General features: G+C 39.5%; 2 protein-coding genes across 2 annotated transcripts in view; one reads left to right on the plus strand and one right to left on the minus strand.

Annotated features, from left to right (window-relative positions):
• Positions 1 to 404: 404 nt before the first annotated feature.
• The window catches only part of LOC134006094 (zinc finger protein 271-like), a 100,395-nt gene continuing 87,734 nt past the window's right edge, over positions 405 to 13,065 (minus strand). The window contains exon 5 of the mRNA XM_062445161.1: positions 405 to 1,352. Within this exon, the coding sequence (XP_062301145.1) occupies positions 635 to 1,352 (718 nt within the window). The 3' untranslated portion in view covers positions 405 to 634. The remainder of the gene's footprint in view (positions 1,353 to 13,065) is intronic.
• Positions 10,080 to 11,770, plus strand: LOC134005787 (zinc finger protein OZF-like). Its single transcript, XM_062444782.1, has 2 exons — positions 10,080 to 10,161; positions 10,565 to 11,770. The coding sequence occupies exons 1-2, from the start codon at positions 10,120 to 10,122 to the stop codon at positions 11,768 to 11,770; spliced, it is 1,248 nt and encodes a 415-aa protein (XP_062300766.1). The 5' UTR covers positions 10,080 to 10,119.

The following is a 13,065-nucleotide window of genomic DNA, read 5'->3' on the forward strand; positions in this document are numbered from 1 at the left end:
GTGCAAAACACATGTATAATTTACATTTGTATAATGTGGCGATGTTCACCGTAGTGACAACGTCCTCGGCCCATCCTGGTGCTCATAGTGCTGCATATTTCCATACTTCTCATTGTGAACGCACTAATGCACTCAAAATATTTTGTGCAATAGTGGAAGTACAGAATAAGAGATTTAAGACACAGCATGAGACGTCACTGATATTTCTAGGACAGCTAATTTATAGAAACATTAAAAACAGTTAGACTTACAATGCACCCCTGATGAATATTGGGGATTGTTGGGCTCTGGCACTAAACTCTACAAAAACATTTGCTTCCTCTGACTTTCAGTGTGACACTTTTGTGCTTAAGCCCTAAAAACATTCAGGGAAAAAAGCTCATTAAGAATTTTAAATTGCATCTCTGCAGAAACAGCAGGTCATGTAGATTAAAATCTAATCAGGTATGCTGCTAATAGCATGAATGCTGATTCTACAGTTGATAGAAAGGGTCAGGATAAACATCAGTTATTAAGGCAAGAAAACGATGCTGCATGATGCTGAGTGACTGCACCGATGGATTTTTAGGGAAATCATGTAAACAAACTTGTTACGCTGCTCACACCAGTACAGTTTGTCTCCAGTGTGAAAGTGCTAGAGTTTATTTAGATTTCTGTTTGGAGTGAAAGTTTTCTCACATTCTTCACAGCTGTACGGTTCCTCCTCAGTGGGAGGGCACTGGTGGCTTTTTAGGTCCTTAGCTCTTAGGAAAGGCATCCCACACTGGTCACACCACAACAGTTTGTGCCTGCGCAGGTGTTTCTTTAGATCACTGTTCGTAGTGAAAGCTCTCCCACAATGTTCACACCAGCATGGTCTTTCTCCAGTGTGAATACGTAGGTGAAGTGTCAGATGACTCTCTTGAGTAAAAGATTTCCCACATCGGTCACATTTATATGGTTTCTCTCCAGTGTGAAGTCGTTGGTGCCTTTTTAGGTCCCCGTCTTGTGTAAAAGTTTTCCCACATTGGTCACATCTGTACGGCTTCTCTCCAGTGTGAATACGTTGGTGTCTTTGTAGATTACTTTGGCGAGTGAAGGAGTTCCCACACTGATCACACCTGTATGGTTTCTCTCCAGTGTGGATACGATCATGGTTTTTTAGGGCAGTGCTGGTCTTGAACTCTTGCCCACACAGATCACACCTGTATGGTTTTTCTCCAGTGTGAACACGTACGTGAAGTTTTAGATGACCTTCTTGAGTGAAAGCTTTCCCACACTGCTCACAGCTGTATGGTTTCTCTCCAGTATGAATACGCTGGTGGATTTTTAGAATACGATCGGTAGTGAAACCTTTCCCGCATTGATCACACCTGTGAAGCTTCTTTCGTGTGTGAGTTCTCTGATGAATCTTTAAATATACTGATTTTGCGAAGACTTTGTCACATTGTTCACAGCGGTGATGTTTGACTTCCTTACTTCCATTTTGTTCCTACAGCAACAGAGAAATAGAAAAAGTTGATGAGAGTCATGTAATGTTCGTCTTGCCAAAAGGGAGTACTTTCAATATTTCCCCGTGCCATTATTTTAACGTGGGACTGTCTTTAGAGTGTTTGTTCTCTAGTTACATTTAACAGTATCCTAATAAGTTTAGCATTATGTCCATTGTTAGTAATGTTGTATCCAACTACATGGATCATTTTTCCCTTTTATTAATTTATGTACTGCGCATGTGCAACACGGGGGAATGATAAACTCTTCAAACACAGATGTAACAGATTATTTTCTAACTTTGTTAAATGTGTCACAACAAGCTGAAACCAGGAAACACAGAGACCTTTTTGTAGTTTTTACAGCAGAATAACTCCATGATCACAGAGCCTGGAAGTGTTTTAGTTTCCTTTTTTCAGACTTTCTCAACAACATCAGAATGAACAGATGATACACAAACTCTAGATGTCTTTAGTCTGGTAATGAAGCCGGTTTCATCCTGAAGTCCTGAACACTGACCTGTGTATCGGTGGTAGCAGAGGCTGAGTCTGAGTCTTCTCTTTTAATAACAAGGTTGTTGGTGTGGTGCTCTGGGTTCTGGTTCTGGTCCTGGTCTGTGAAGTCCAGCAGGTCTCCTCTCTGACTGATCGATTGTTCTTCTTCTTCTTCTTTTTCCTGTTTTATGACGATTGTCAACCAGCATGGAGGTGAATTACTGCCGTCGACGGTGTTGTTGGACTGTGAACCAGAGTCTTCTATCCCCTTAAACACACAAACACAAAAACACATAAATAATTATTTGTCTGATGACAAATACGTTTTTCAGACTTCCTTCCACTCCAAGCCTCCCTCTTCTCCTATTGAATGATTCTGCTCAACAGTATTTTTGGGAGTTACAAATGATCTGCTGCAGTGATTGCTCTGTTTGACAGTGTTCACATAACCCTGATGGATGCTTTCCTATTTTAAAAAAAGACATATTTTGCTCATTTTCAGCTGTAACGTTTTATTTCTGGACTCCACTCGTGTAACTTTGCATGATTCAAAGTTTTAAAAAACTCGCTATTCATCTTATACTAACCTTTTATACAGCCCCTCAGTATAAACTGTGTCTTTTTAGTCCCTTTGAGCTCTTGTCTCTTTAAGGCCCACTCTGTTCTGATTGGTCTGTTTAACATTTACTGCTTCAAATTACAAGCTTTTAAATGACTAACAATGGGAGGTTTTTATTCTGGGGAATAGCTGCAGTGTATGAGCTCAGTTGCTCAGAAATGTAGGTTGTCGCCAAATTGTGTACGTTTTTATTAATTAAAGTTGTTTTGATTAAAATAATCTTAAAAATCGACCCTGATCTTTACTGGCAGCTAGTGCTGTGAGTTTAAAAACAGGACAGATGTGAGATCTGCAGCAAGTCCAGGTTAAGAGCCAAGCTGTTGCATTTCATACAAGCTGAAGATGTGTCAGGGTTGCTTCAATGAGGCAGGTTCAAAGCGAATTTCAGTAATCGAGACAGGAAAAGATGAAGACATAAATGATTTGTTCAATTTCAGAAGCATAACTATGATAGGATACTTAGATAGGAATGTTCATGCAGGAGTTTTAGTTTTTCAGACTTTCTCTCCAACAACAGAATGAACAGATGATAAACGGACCCTCGAGACTCGTCCTTGTTTCTCTAGTCTGGTTATGAAGACGGTTTCATCCAGAAGTCCTGAACACTGACCTGTGTATCGGTGGTAGCAGAGGGTGAGTCTGATTCTTCTCTTTTAATAACAAGGTTGTCGGTTTGGTGCTCTGGGTTCTGGTTCTGGTTCTGGTTCTGGTCTGTGAAGTCTAGCAGGTCTCCTCTCTGACTGATGGACTGTTCTTCTTCTTCTTTTTCCTGTTTTATGTTGATTGTCAGCCAGTGTTGAGGTGAATTACTGCCACCTACCAGAGTACCAGAGTCTTCTATCCCCTTAAACAGAGAAACACAAGACAAACACATTTTAAACAATGATAGCTAGCCTTGTTAGTTATTAACAATGTATTAATTATTGAGAGTAGATGTTTCTGTGATGGTCTTGAAGATGCAAAGATGAGGCGAGTTCTTTCTTAAGGCACGTTTTAATGTAAGCTTGGAGCAACAGGCTACATGCATGAGACAAGTGACAATGAGCATATATAGTATTGCTGTCATGTCAGGTATTTCCCAAGCGGTAACCTGATCAGAGTATCATCTAGTGCTCTGGTGACCTGTCAAGTATTTTACCAATGTGTCTGCATTATCCGGTAATCATCAGAACATGATCCATTGACCATCCAGGCTACCAAATATGGAGGGCAGACATGAAAAACATACTAATAATTATGCTGGATATTTTTCCATCATAAAACCATGTTAACCACTAATATGAGCTACAGTACGTTCAACACAAATTCAGAGTAGGTTGAAGTAGTAATTAGTTAAAAGAGTAAATAACACAAAAAATGACACTATGGTCTGTCGTCATCTATTCAACTGGCCAAACAAAATCCAGCTGGATAGGAACATTGTGCAGATGAAGGGAGAGATGAGAGAAGGTGTGCAGGTGTTACCTATATTTCTGTTCATGCACCTACATGTTGTTTGTATAATTTCTCTCCTTTGACTCATAAATGATTTAACATTTCCAGCAGTGAGCTCTAAGACTAAAAGCAGCATCACAGTAGTTTATTTTCTCTTCTTTCAACCCTCAGAAATTATTATTCTCTATCCGTCTGTCTGTTCTGTCAAACTGCTGCTAATCATTTGACAATACTGACGATTGAAAGGCATCACATTTATATAAGACAGATAATATATATCAGCTGAACTGCACTCACCTGCCAAACAGCACTTGGAGATGGGGGCTTTTGTCCAACGGTGCATATCTGAGACATTCTGGTTGGACAGAAAATAGAAACATGAGGCAAAACGTGGAACCTTACAAGAGTTTTAGTTCTGGTTTGGGGAAGCTGTAGGTTACTGGGAGGTAGAGTCCTGCACCCCCCCATACCTGCAGTCCATGTCAGGTTCAACTTCAACACAGGGTGGAGGCAGTTTACAGAAGGGTTAGAGCTCCCCCTAGTGGCTGAAAGTAGCTGTTAATAGACCCTTCATACCAGACTACACAACTCAACTCTTCATTCAAGTTTTTCAATGAAAAAAAAACAACTTGTATTTCTCACTTAATATTCTGTTATTCTGTTGTTGTTGTTGTTGTTGTTGTTGTTGTTGTTGTTGTTGTTGTTGTTGTTGTTGTTGTTGTCCTGTTGTATGTGATGCTGCTAACTGACCTCGTCTTGGTCAGGTCTCGCTTACAAAAGAGGTTTTAATCTCCATGTGACTTCCTGGTTAAATAAAGGTTATATAAACCACAACACTAAGGTCGAAGTTAGTCGCCACAAACAATAATTCAGATTTACACATCCATTTATTCTCCAGGTCACCTAAACGCATCCAGCCCACTACACACATTCAAACCCTACAAGTACTTGGGACTCTGGCTGGAAATTAAACTCATTTGAAATTTACATGTGGAAAAATTATCAAACAAACTTCAAACAAAGTCTAATTGGGATTTCTGCATAGAAACAAATCTGTTTTCTGTTTTGTTAGTCGTAAAACAATAGTGCAAAGTACAATCTTGCCTTTGCTTTATCATGGTGATATTGCATATATGCATGCCCCCGCCCCCCCCCCCCCCACCCCGAAGCCTCTGGATTCTGTGTATCATCGTGCACTTTGCTTTATAACAGGTGATAAATGTGTTACACACCACTACCTGCTCTACTGAGAGGTGGGTCGATATGCTTTAACAGACAGAAGGGAGCGGCACTGTATGCTGTTCATCTATAAAGACTTACTGAACAAACTGCCCAGTTACCTTTATCATTAATTATGTTCAAATACAACACCTATAATGTCTGGTCTCAGGATATTTATCTTTATCTGAACCACTCAAACAGAACTTGGTACATGTGGTTTCAAATATTTTGCAGCACACAAATGGAAAGAGCTTCAGAAGATTTACACGTTGTTCTTAATGTTTAATATGTGTGTTTGACATTGATTGTTTACTATTGTGTGAATTGTGTTTTGTTGTATGTGTTAATTTCTTGTAAACAGCTGTTTCCTGAAAAGGGGATTCACATCTCAATGAGTCTACCTTTTTAAATAAAGACATAAATTAATTGGTACCTGCCGTCCCTCCTCGTCTGCTCTTCCTCCATGTCGCTCCTCTCCTTGTTAAACTCCTCATCGCTGTCTCCCATTGGACCACAAAACAAAGAGGGTGTAGAAACTAGAGGACTGAAAACATAAAAAATAACCAATTAACCTCTTAACTTCAAACTCTGTTGCCATTAGTTCCTTTAAATCAGTCTCCAGCCTGCTCCTGTGTGTTTCAGGTATCTCTCCTCTCTAACACCTGATTATTAACTCATTATTAAACACTTGACAAGCTTCAGCTGCTTAATAACGAGTTAATAATTAGAATCAGGTGTTAGAGAGGAGAGATACCTGAAACATACAGGAGCAGGTTATCACTGATTTAAGGATATGGATCAACTTTATTGTCCCTTGCAGTAAATAAGTTGTAGACAGCAGTACTACAGGGCTGCAAACACAGACAATAAAACACCAACAAAGAACATGAATAGAAAATATAACAACAAAGGAAAGTGTACTCAGTCACTCCTGATCTACACAGTACTACACTCAATTCAGCTGAGTCAGTTTATCATCATTTTCACCAAGAAGAAGAGTTCAACAGAAAAATTAAATATATATAAATGAACAATAATCAATAAAAGCAGAACAAAATTAAATAAATAAAATCATGATAGTAGGATTCTTCTACAATAAAAGCACCGAACTCTGAAGTTTTCTAAACAGCTCTAACAAAAAGTAAAGAAGTAAACAGAGAGTTAAAGTTCATGTTAAAGTTAAACCTACTGTATAAATAATAACCAGCTACCCGGAAGTATGAGAGCCTAAAGAGTGAAGTTAAACAGATAGCATCGGCTCAGGTTAGCCGTGTGTTTCTCCTCCTTAAACAGACACTTTACTATGATCACGGTGAGCTTTCTTACCTGCAGGTTTGTCTCTTAGAAGCAGAGAAATAAACTCATCTGACAGCGCATCAACACAGTCCGACATCACAGAGTAATAACAACACTTCCGGGTAGCTTCCCCTCTCTGTTTATGGTTCCTCTACCGGCCTGGAGGGGAACCGTCTGATATAAAACCATAAAAACCATAAAACAAAGACCCCTGTTGTTCCCCTCAGAGCTTTAAACCCAAACCCACCGAGCTGGTTTCTCTATTTTAGAGGAAAAACTAACCGGAAGTGTCGTAGCTTTGCTGTGACCTCCGAACTGATGCGATAAAGAGACGAGTTTATTTCTCCGCTTTTACTCTGAAGGGCTGCAGGTAAAACAACACGGACATGTTATGGTGTTTGTTGTCGCAGTAAAAGCAGGAACGAGCATGAACAGAAGCGAAGAGAAGCGTGTTAGCATGCTAGGCTCGCTCCAGTAGCTGTTAGCTCCCGGCGGCTAACTGTTAGCATCAGCTGATTGGTGTTGTTTACTTTGTGTTGGAGCTGAGGTTGAAATAACTCAAAGATAGATGTTAGATTTAAAGGAGTCAACGTTAAAAGAGCTGAAGCTGAGAGGCAGATTGGTAACTTTGATGTTTTCAGTCTTTATAAATGATTTATGAATTTTAAAAAACAACTAAGAGCCTTAAAAATTAAGGTTAAATCACAAGTTTCTTCATGATACAATATTATATCAGTCCATCAGACAACTATTCAGTGTTTGTAGATGTCACAAAGATTCAGGAGTCAGTGATCGATATGAGACATGATCACTTCCATTCATATCAAATCACAAAAACTAAACTTTTTTTTATTTCTGAGCTCGACCAGACATTTAAATGAAAACTAATCTATTCTTCTTTAATAAAAAAAAATAGACCTACTGTTCACTATAAAGCGCCACATGTTGATATATTGAGCTCTAAAAATTTTGCATCCTATAAAAGAAAAAACTGAAAGAACATCACGTTTCTTTTTTTATACATTAAAGCAGGATTTACCCGCCTCACTTTGTCCAACAGATGAGCAGCAGCACATTTCAGACAGTTTATAGTCTGGTCTGAAGTATCTGATGAAAGACTCACTTTTAATCAGCTGAAATGTGAAATGACTGCAGTGATACTCATCAGTCTTTTAGGGTTGTTGTTGAGTTTTTGTGGAAAAAAGCTGCATATGATAATTTAATGGACTTTTCATACAATTCTAATTGTTAAGACACAAGTTCAGACTCTTAAATATGGATTTTGGAGACTAATGAACACCAGAACTATTAAAAAGCTAATTAGGTGATTTGTCTACTTGAAATAAAACAGGAAGAAGACGAAGAAGAACAGTCCATCAGTCTGCTGGACTTCACAGACCAGGATTACTACCAGAGCAGAATGGAGGAGAATCAGAACCCGGAGCACCACACCAACATCCTCGTTAAAAGAGAAGAATCAGACTCACCCTCTGCTACCACCGATACACTGGTCAGTGTTCAGGACTTCAGGATAAAACCGGCTTCATAACCAGTAAAAGTCATGTAAAAAATACTCATTACATGTTAAAATCCTGAAAGAAGTTCCAATACAACAGTGTAAACATGCTCATTAGAAGTAAAAGTCCTCCTACAGTAAAAGTACATAATCAGTCTCAGTATATACAGATGGATCTAAGGGTCTGAACACTGGTAGCACAGGTTTTGCTTTTAGTAGAGCAGCTTTACAGGTTTCTGTTAAAAGAAGAACATCAGATCATTTGTCAGTTCAGTGGAGATGATGCAGTTACAGCAGCATCACAGTGGATAGATGAGTTACACATTAAAAAGGATCTTCTGTGTACAGATTCATGTTCTTTATTAATGTCTCTGCAGTCATTTACAGCTCACAGCAGGCAGGATACAGTTAATGAGCTATATGAATATTCTGATAACATTTGTGTGGATAGCAGCTCACAGAGGGATACAGGACCAAGAAACTGTGGATGTGTTAGCAGAACAGGCTCTGAAACATTTCACTCAGTAAATCTGAAGCTGAAGAAATAATGAAAAGAAACATGATTGAAGAGCAGCAGCACAGATGAGATCCAGCAAACTCAGGACGACACCTCTAAGTGGAACAGTGAGGTTAGTTACAAGGAGCAGCAAAGAGGAGACATCTGAACGGGGCCGAGGGTAGGACTGAAGAAAACGCTTCATATGCAAACATGTCAGGATTATATGAACACTGTCAAACACAATCAGAGCAATGAGAATCATTAGAGAGGAAAAGAGGGAAGCTTGGAGTGAAGAACTGAGGGTGAATCATGTATTTGTCATCAGGTCAGAGAAGTTATTCTGTTATTGGAAAGAAACTGAACAAAAGAATTTACTGTTCAGTGAAATATTGTTTTTATTTATTTATGTGTTCTTGTGTTTGTTTGTTTAAGGGGATAGAAGACTCTGCAGTAGGTGGCAGTAATTCACCTCCATGCTGGTCGACAATCGACATAAAACAGGAAAAAGAAGAAGAAGAAGAACAGTCCATCAGTCAGAGAGGAGACCTGCTGGACTTCACAGACCAGGACCAGAACCAGAACCCAGAGCACCACACCAACAACCCCGTTATTAAAAGAGAAGAATCAGACTCAGCCTCTGCTACCACCGATACACAGGTCAGTGTTCAGGACTTCAGGTTATAACCGGCTTCATAACTAGACTAAAGACATTTAGAGTCTGTATATCATCTGTTCATTCTGTTGTTGGAGAGAAAGTTTGAAAAAAGGGAAACTAAAACACTTCCAGGCTTCTGATCTGAGATCCAATCAATTATCTGACAGATTGTTGGTTGATTCGATGTCATGGCCTCAAACTGTAACATTCAACCCTGTTAAACTACAAATACAACAATGAAAAAATACTCCAGTACAAGTAAAAGTCCTAGTATTGCAGTACTGCAGTATTATGAGTGATGTAGTATGCAGTATTACAGTAAAAGTACTGCAGTATTATAGTGATGTAGTATGCAGTATTACAGTAAAAGTACTGCAGTATTATGAGTGATGTAGTATGCAGTATTACAGTAAAAGTACTGCAGTATTATAGTGATGTAGTATGCAGTATTACAGTAAAAGTAGTGGTTTGGTCCCTCTGACTGATATATTATTATATATGACATCATTAGATTATTAATAGTGAAGCATCAGTGTTAGAGCAGCATGTTACTGTTGTAGCTGCTGGAGGTGGAGCTAGTTTACACTACTTTATATACAGTTAGCTAGTTTAGTCCAGTGGTTCCCAACCTAGAGGTGGGGCCCCTCCAAAGGGTCAGCAGATAAATGTTAGAGGTGGTCAATATGCTAAATATTGTTTTTTTGTTTATTTTTATTTATGTGTTCTTGTGTTTGTGTGTTTAAGGGGATAGATGACTCTGGTTCATACTTGAACTACAAAGTAGATGGCAGTAATTCACCTCCATGCTGGTTGCCACTTGACGTAAAACAGGAAAAAGAAGAAGAAGAAGAACAGTCCATCAGTCAGAGAGGAAACCTGCTGGATTTCACAGACCAGGACCACTACCAGAGCAGAATGGAGGAGAACCAGAACTCGGGGCACCACAGCGACGAACAGGTCAGTTTTCATGACTTCATGATAACACCGGCTTCATAACCAGACTAAAGACATGAGGACGAGTCTCGAGGGTCTGTATATCATGTGTTCATTCTGTTGTAATTGATAAAGTCTGAAAAAAGGAAACTAAAACTAAAACCAAGCTTTGTGTTCATGGAGTTATTCTGCTGTGAAAACTACGAAAAGGTCTCTGTGTTTCCTGAGACCTTTTTGAATCTCAGGACCAAGACCCCAGGGTCAGTGCCCTCTCTGTGGACATGCCCCTGCAGCTGGGTATTAATGCTTTAATCCAACTTGACCACTGTGGGTTATGTTCTACAGACATGATCTCAATGTTATTTATGGTTTTATATCACTTGCACCACCATGTTACCTCACTCTCTCTCTTTCTGTGTTTCCATAGAGACAAAACAGAAGAAAGGGACTCAAACATCTCCACTTTAAGCGCTGGGGCAGAGCCTTCAGAACATCAGGATATTTAAAGATTCATCAGAGAGCTCACACAGGAAAGAAACTTCACAGCTGTGATCAGTGTGGGAAAACGTTCACTCTTCTGGGTAATCTACAAATCCACCAACGCATTCACACTGGACACAAACCGTACAGCTGTAACCAATGTGGGAAAAGGTTCACCCAAGATGGTCATCTAAAAAAACACCAAGGTATTCATACAGGAGAGAAACCATACAGTTGTGACCAATGTGGGAAAGCTTTCAGTACTCTTGGTGGTCTACAAAAGCACCAGCACATTCACACAGGAGAAAGACTGTACAGGTGTGAGCAATGTGGGAGAACTTTCACCCAAGACAATACTCTAAAACGCCACCAACGCATTCATACTGGTGAGAAACCATATTGGTGTGATCAATGTGGGAAAACTTTCACTAAAGAGAGTAACTTAAAAACTCATCAACGCATTCACACTGAAGAAAAACCGTATTGGTGTGATCAATGTGGGAAAACGTTTACTCAAGACAGTACTCTAAAACGCCATATACGTATTCACACTGGAGAGAGACCGTACTGGTGTGAGCTGTGTGGTAAAAACTTCACTCAAGAAGGTAATTTAAAAACCCACCAACTCATTCATACTGGAGAGAGACCATACAGCTGTAACCAATGTGGTAAATCTTTCCCTCGAGGCAGTGCCCTGAGGAAACACAAACGCATTCACACTGGAGAGAAACTATACTGGTGTGAACAATGTGGTAAAACTTTCACTCAAGACAGTACTTTAAAATGCCACCAACGAACACACACTGGAGAAAAACCATACTGGTGTGAGCAGTGTGGGAAAGCCTTCACTAGAGACAGTGATCTCAAGAGGCACCAACGTATTCACACTGGAGAGAAACCGTACTGGTGCGAGCAATGTGGGAAAACTTTTTCCAGAGACAGTGATCTAAAAAGGCACCAACGTATTCACACTGAAGAGAAGCCATACTGGTGTAAGCAGTGTGGTAGTACTTTCACCCAAGACAGTCATCTAAAACGTCACCAGCGAATTCACACTGGAGAGAAACCATACAGCTGTGAGCAGTGTGGGAAAGCTTTCACTTCAGGGAGTAATCTAAAACGACACCACCGCAGTCACTCAGCACTGAGTTGAACATACTTTAGAGGGACACAGTAGAGATAAAACTGTTCCACCACATAACAGGCTGGTGTGACACTTTTTACATAGGCAGCTGAAATGGTGACTAAAGGTTGTAAAAACAGGCGGGGAAAGTATACTTACTGACATTTCCCATTCAAGCTCTTTTTACAGTTAGCATCTTCCACCACATAGCACACAGCCCTGTTACATTACCCACTTTTTTCTTTTTAAAGGCTCAGTGTTTTGAATTTCCATCTTATAAAAACTTAGTTCAGGGTTCTTTACCCTGTTGTTAGTCCATCCCAGTATACAGCCCGAAGGATCTTCACTTAATACAGTCAATGGAGAACAATGGATTGTTTTCCACTCTCGGGTAGGCAGGACTTAAATGGACTCTGTCTTTTGTACCAGGAGCATTAGAAATAGTTTCTTCCCACCCTGCAACTATATATGCCAATTAAATTGTAATTTAGCTTATTTTCATGAATTCTCAATTAAACTAGGCTGCTGACTGAGTATAAACTTCTTATTTTTACTACTTTAGATGTCAGCAAACACATAACATCACAAATCTATTGACTACAGTCATCAGAATCCATAAGACGACCTCAGAGACTGGAGCCATCTTTTCACTGCTGAGAGACTTCTTAGCTCCGCCCCAACTTCCAGCTTGCAGTGAGAGGCTTTTCAGTCATGTTAAAATGTTGTTAGCCACAGTGTGAAGTGTATATATCCAATCTCTGCTCAGGCAATGAGCTAATTGAATTTATAAATGACTTTGAGCTCCAGAATTTATCTTCTTAAAGGACCAGTGTGGATGATTTCATAGTGTCAAGTGATGAGGTTGCAAATTGGAAGCAACTGAATACCCCTCCTCTTCTAAGCATGTAGAAGAACCTATGGTGGCCATTAAACTTGCACAAAACGCAAAAAACTCTTCTAGGGCCAGTGTTTGTCAGCCAGGTTTGTCCGTTCTGGGCTACCGTAGAAACATGGCAGAACAATTGGCTCTGTGGAAGAGGACCCCGCCCTCTCTGTTGATATAAAGTCTCATTCTAAGTTAGAAAGCATACTTATTGAATATGATTTCAATCCATTTCTGCCATTAGATCCCCCTTAATCTGACACACTGGTCTTTTTGAGTATGAGTTGTTTTAACTATAAACCACAAGTCATTAACATTAGTTGTAGCTTTGTTATTATTAACAGCTAAATTATTGTTTCTGTTCCATTAAATGTACAGCTTTGAAATGTATTCTACAAGAAATTGGGTGGACTTTGGGAGATTTTTATAAGGAGTCAAGTGT

This window comes from Scomber scombrus, chromosome 23 (genome assembly GCF_963691925.1).
Source record: "Scomber scombrus chromosome 23, fScoSco1.1, whole genome shotgun sequence".
NCBI lineage: Eukaryota > Metazoa > Chordata > Actinopteri > Scombriformes > Scombridae > Scomber > Scomber scombrus.

Bases quoted from the DNA above. Each gene is read 5' to 3' on its own strand.
- LOC134005787 (XM_062444782.1), top strand. From the start codon at position 10,120: ATGGAGGAGAACCAGAACTCGGGGCACCACAGCGACGAACAG. The intron at 10,162-10,564 runs GTCAGTTTTCAT...GTGTTTCCATAG, and splicing joins GGCACCACAGCGACGAACAG to AGACAAAACAGAAGAAAGGG.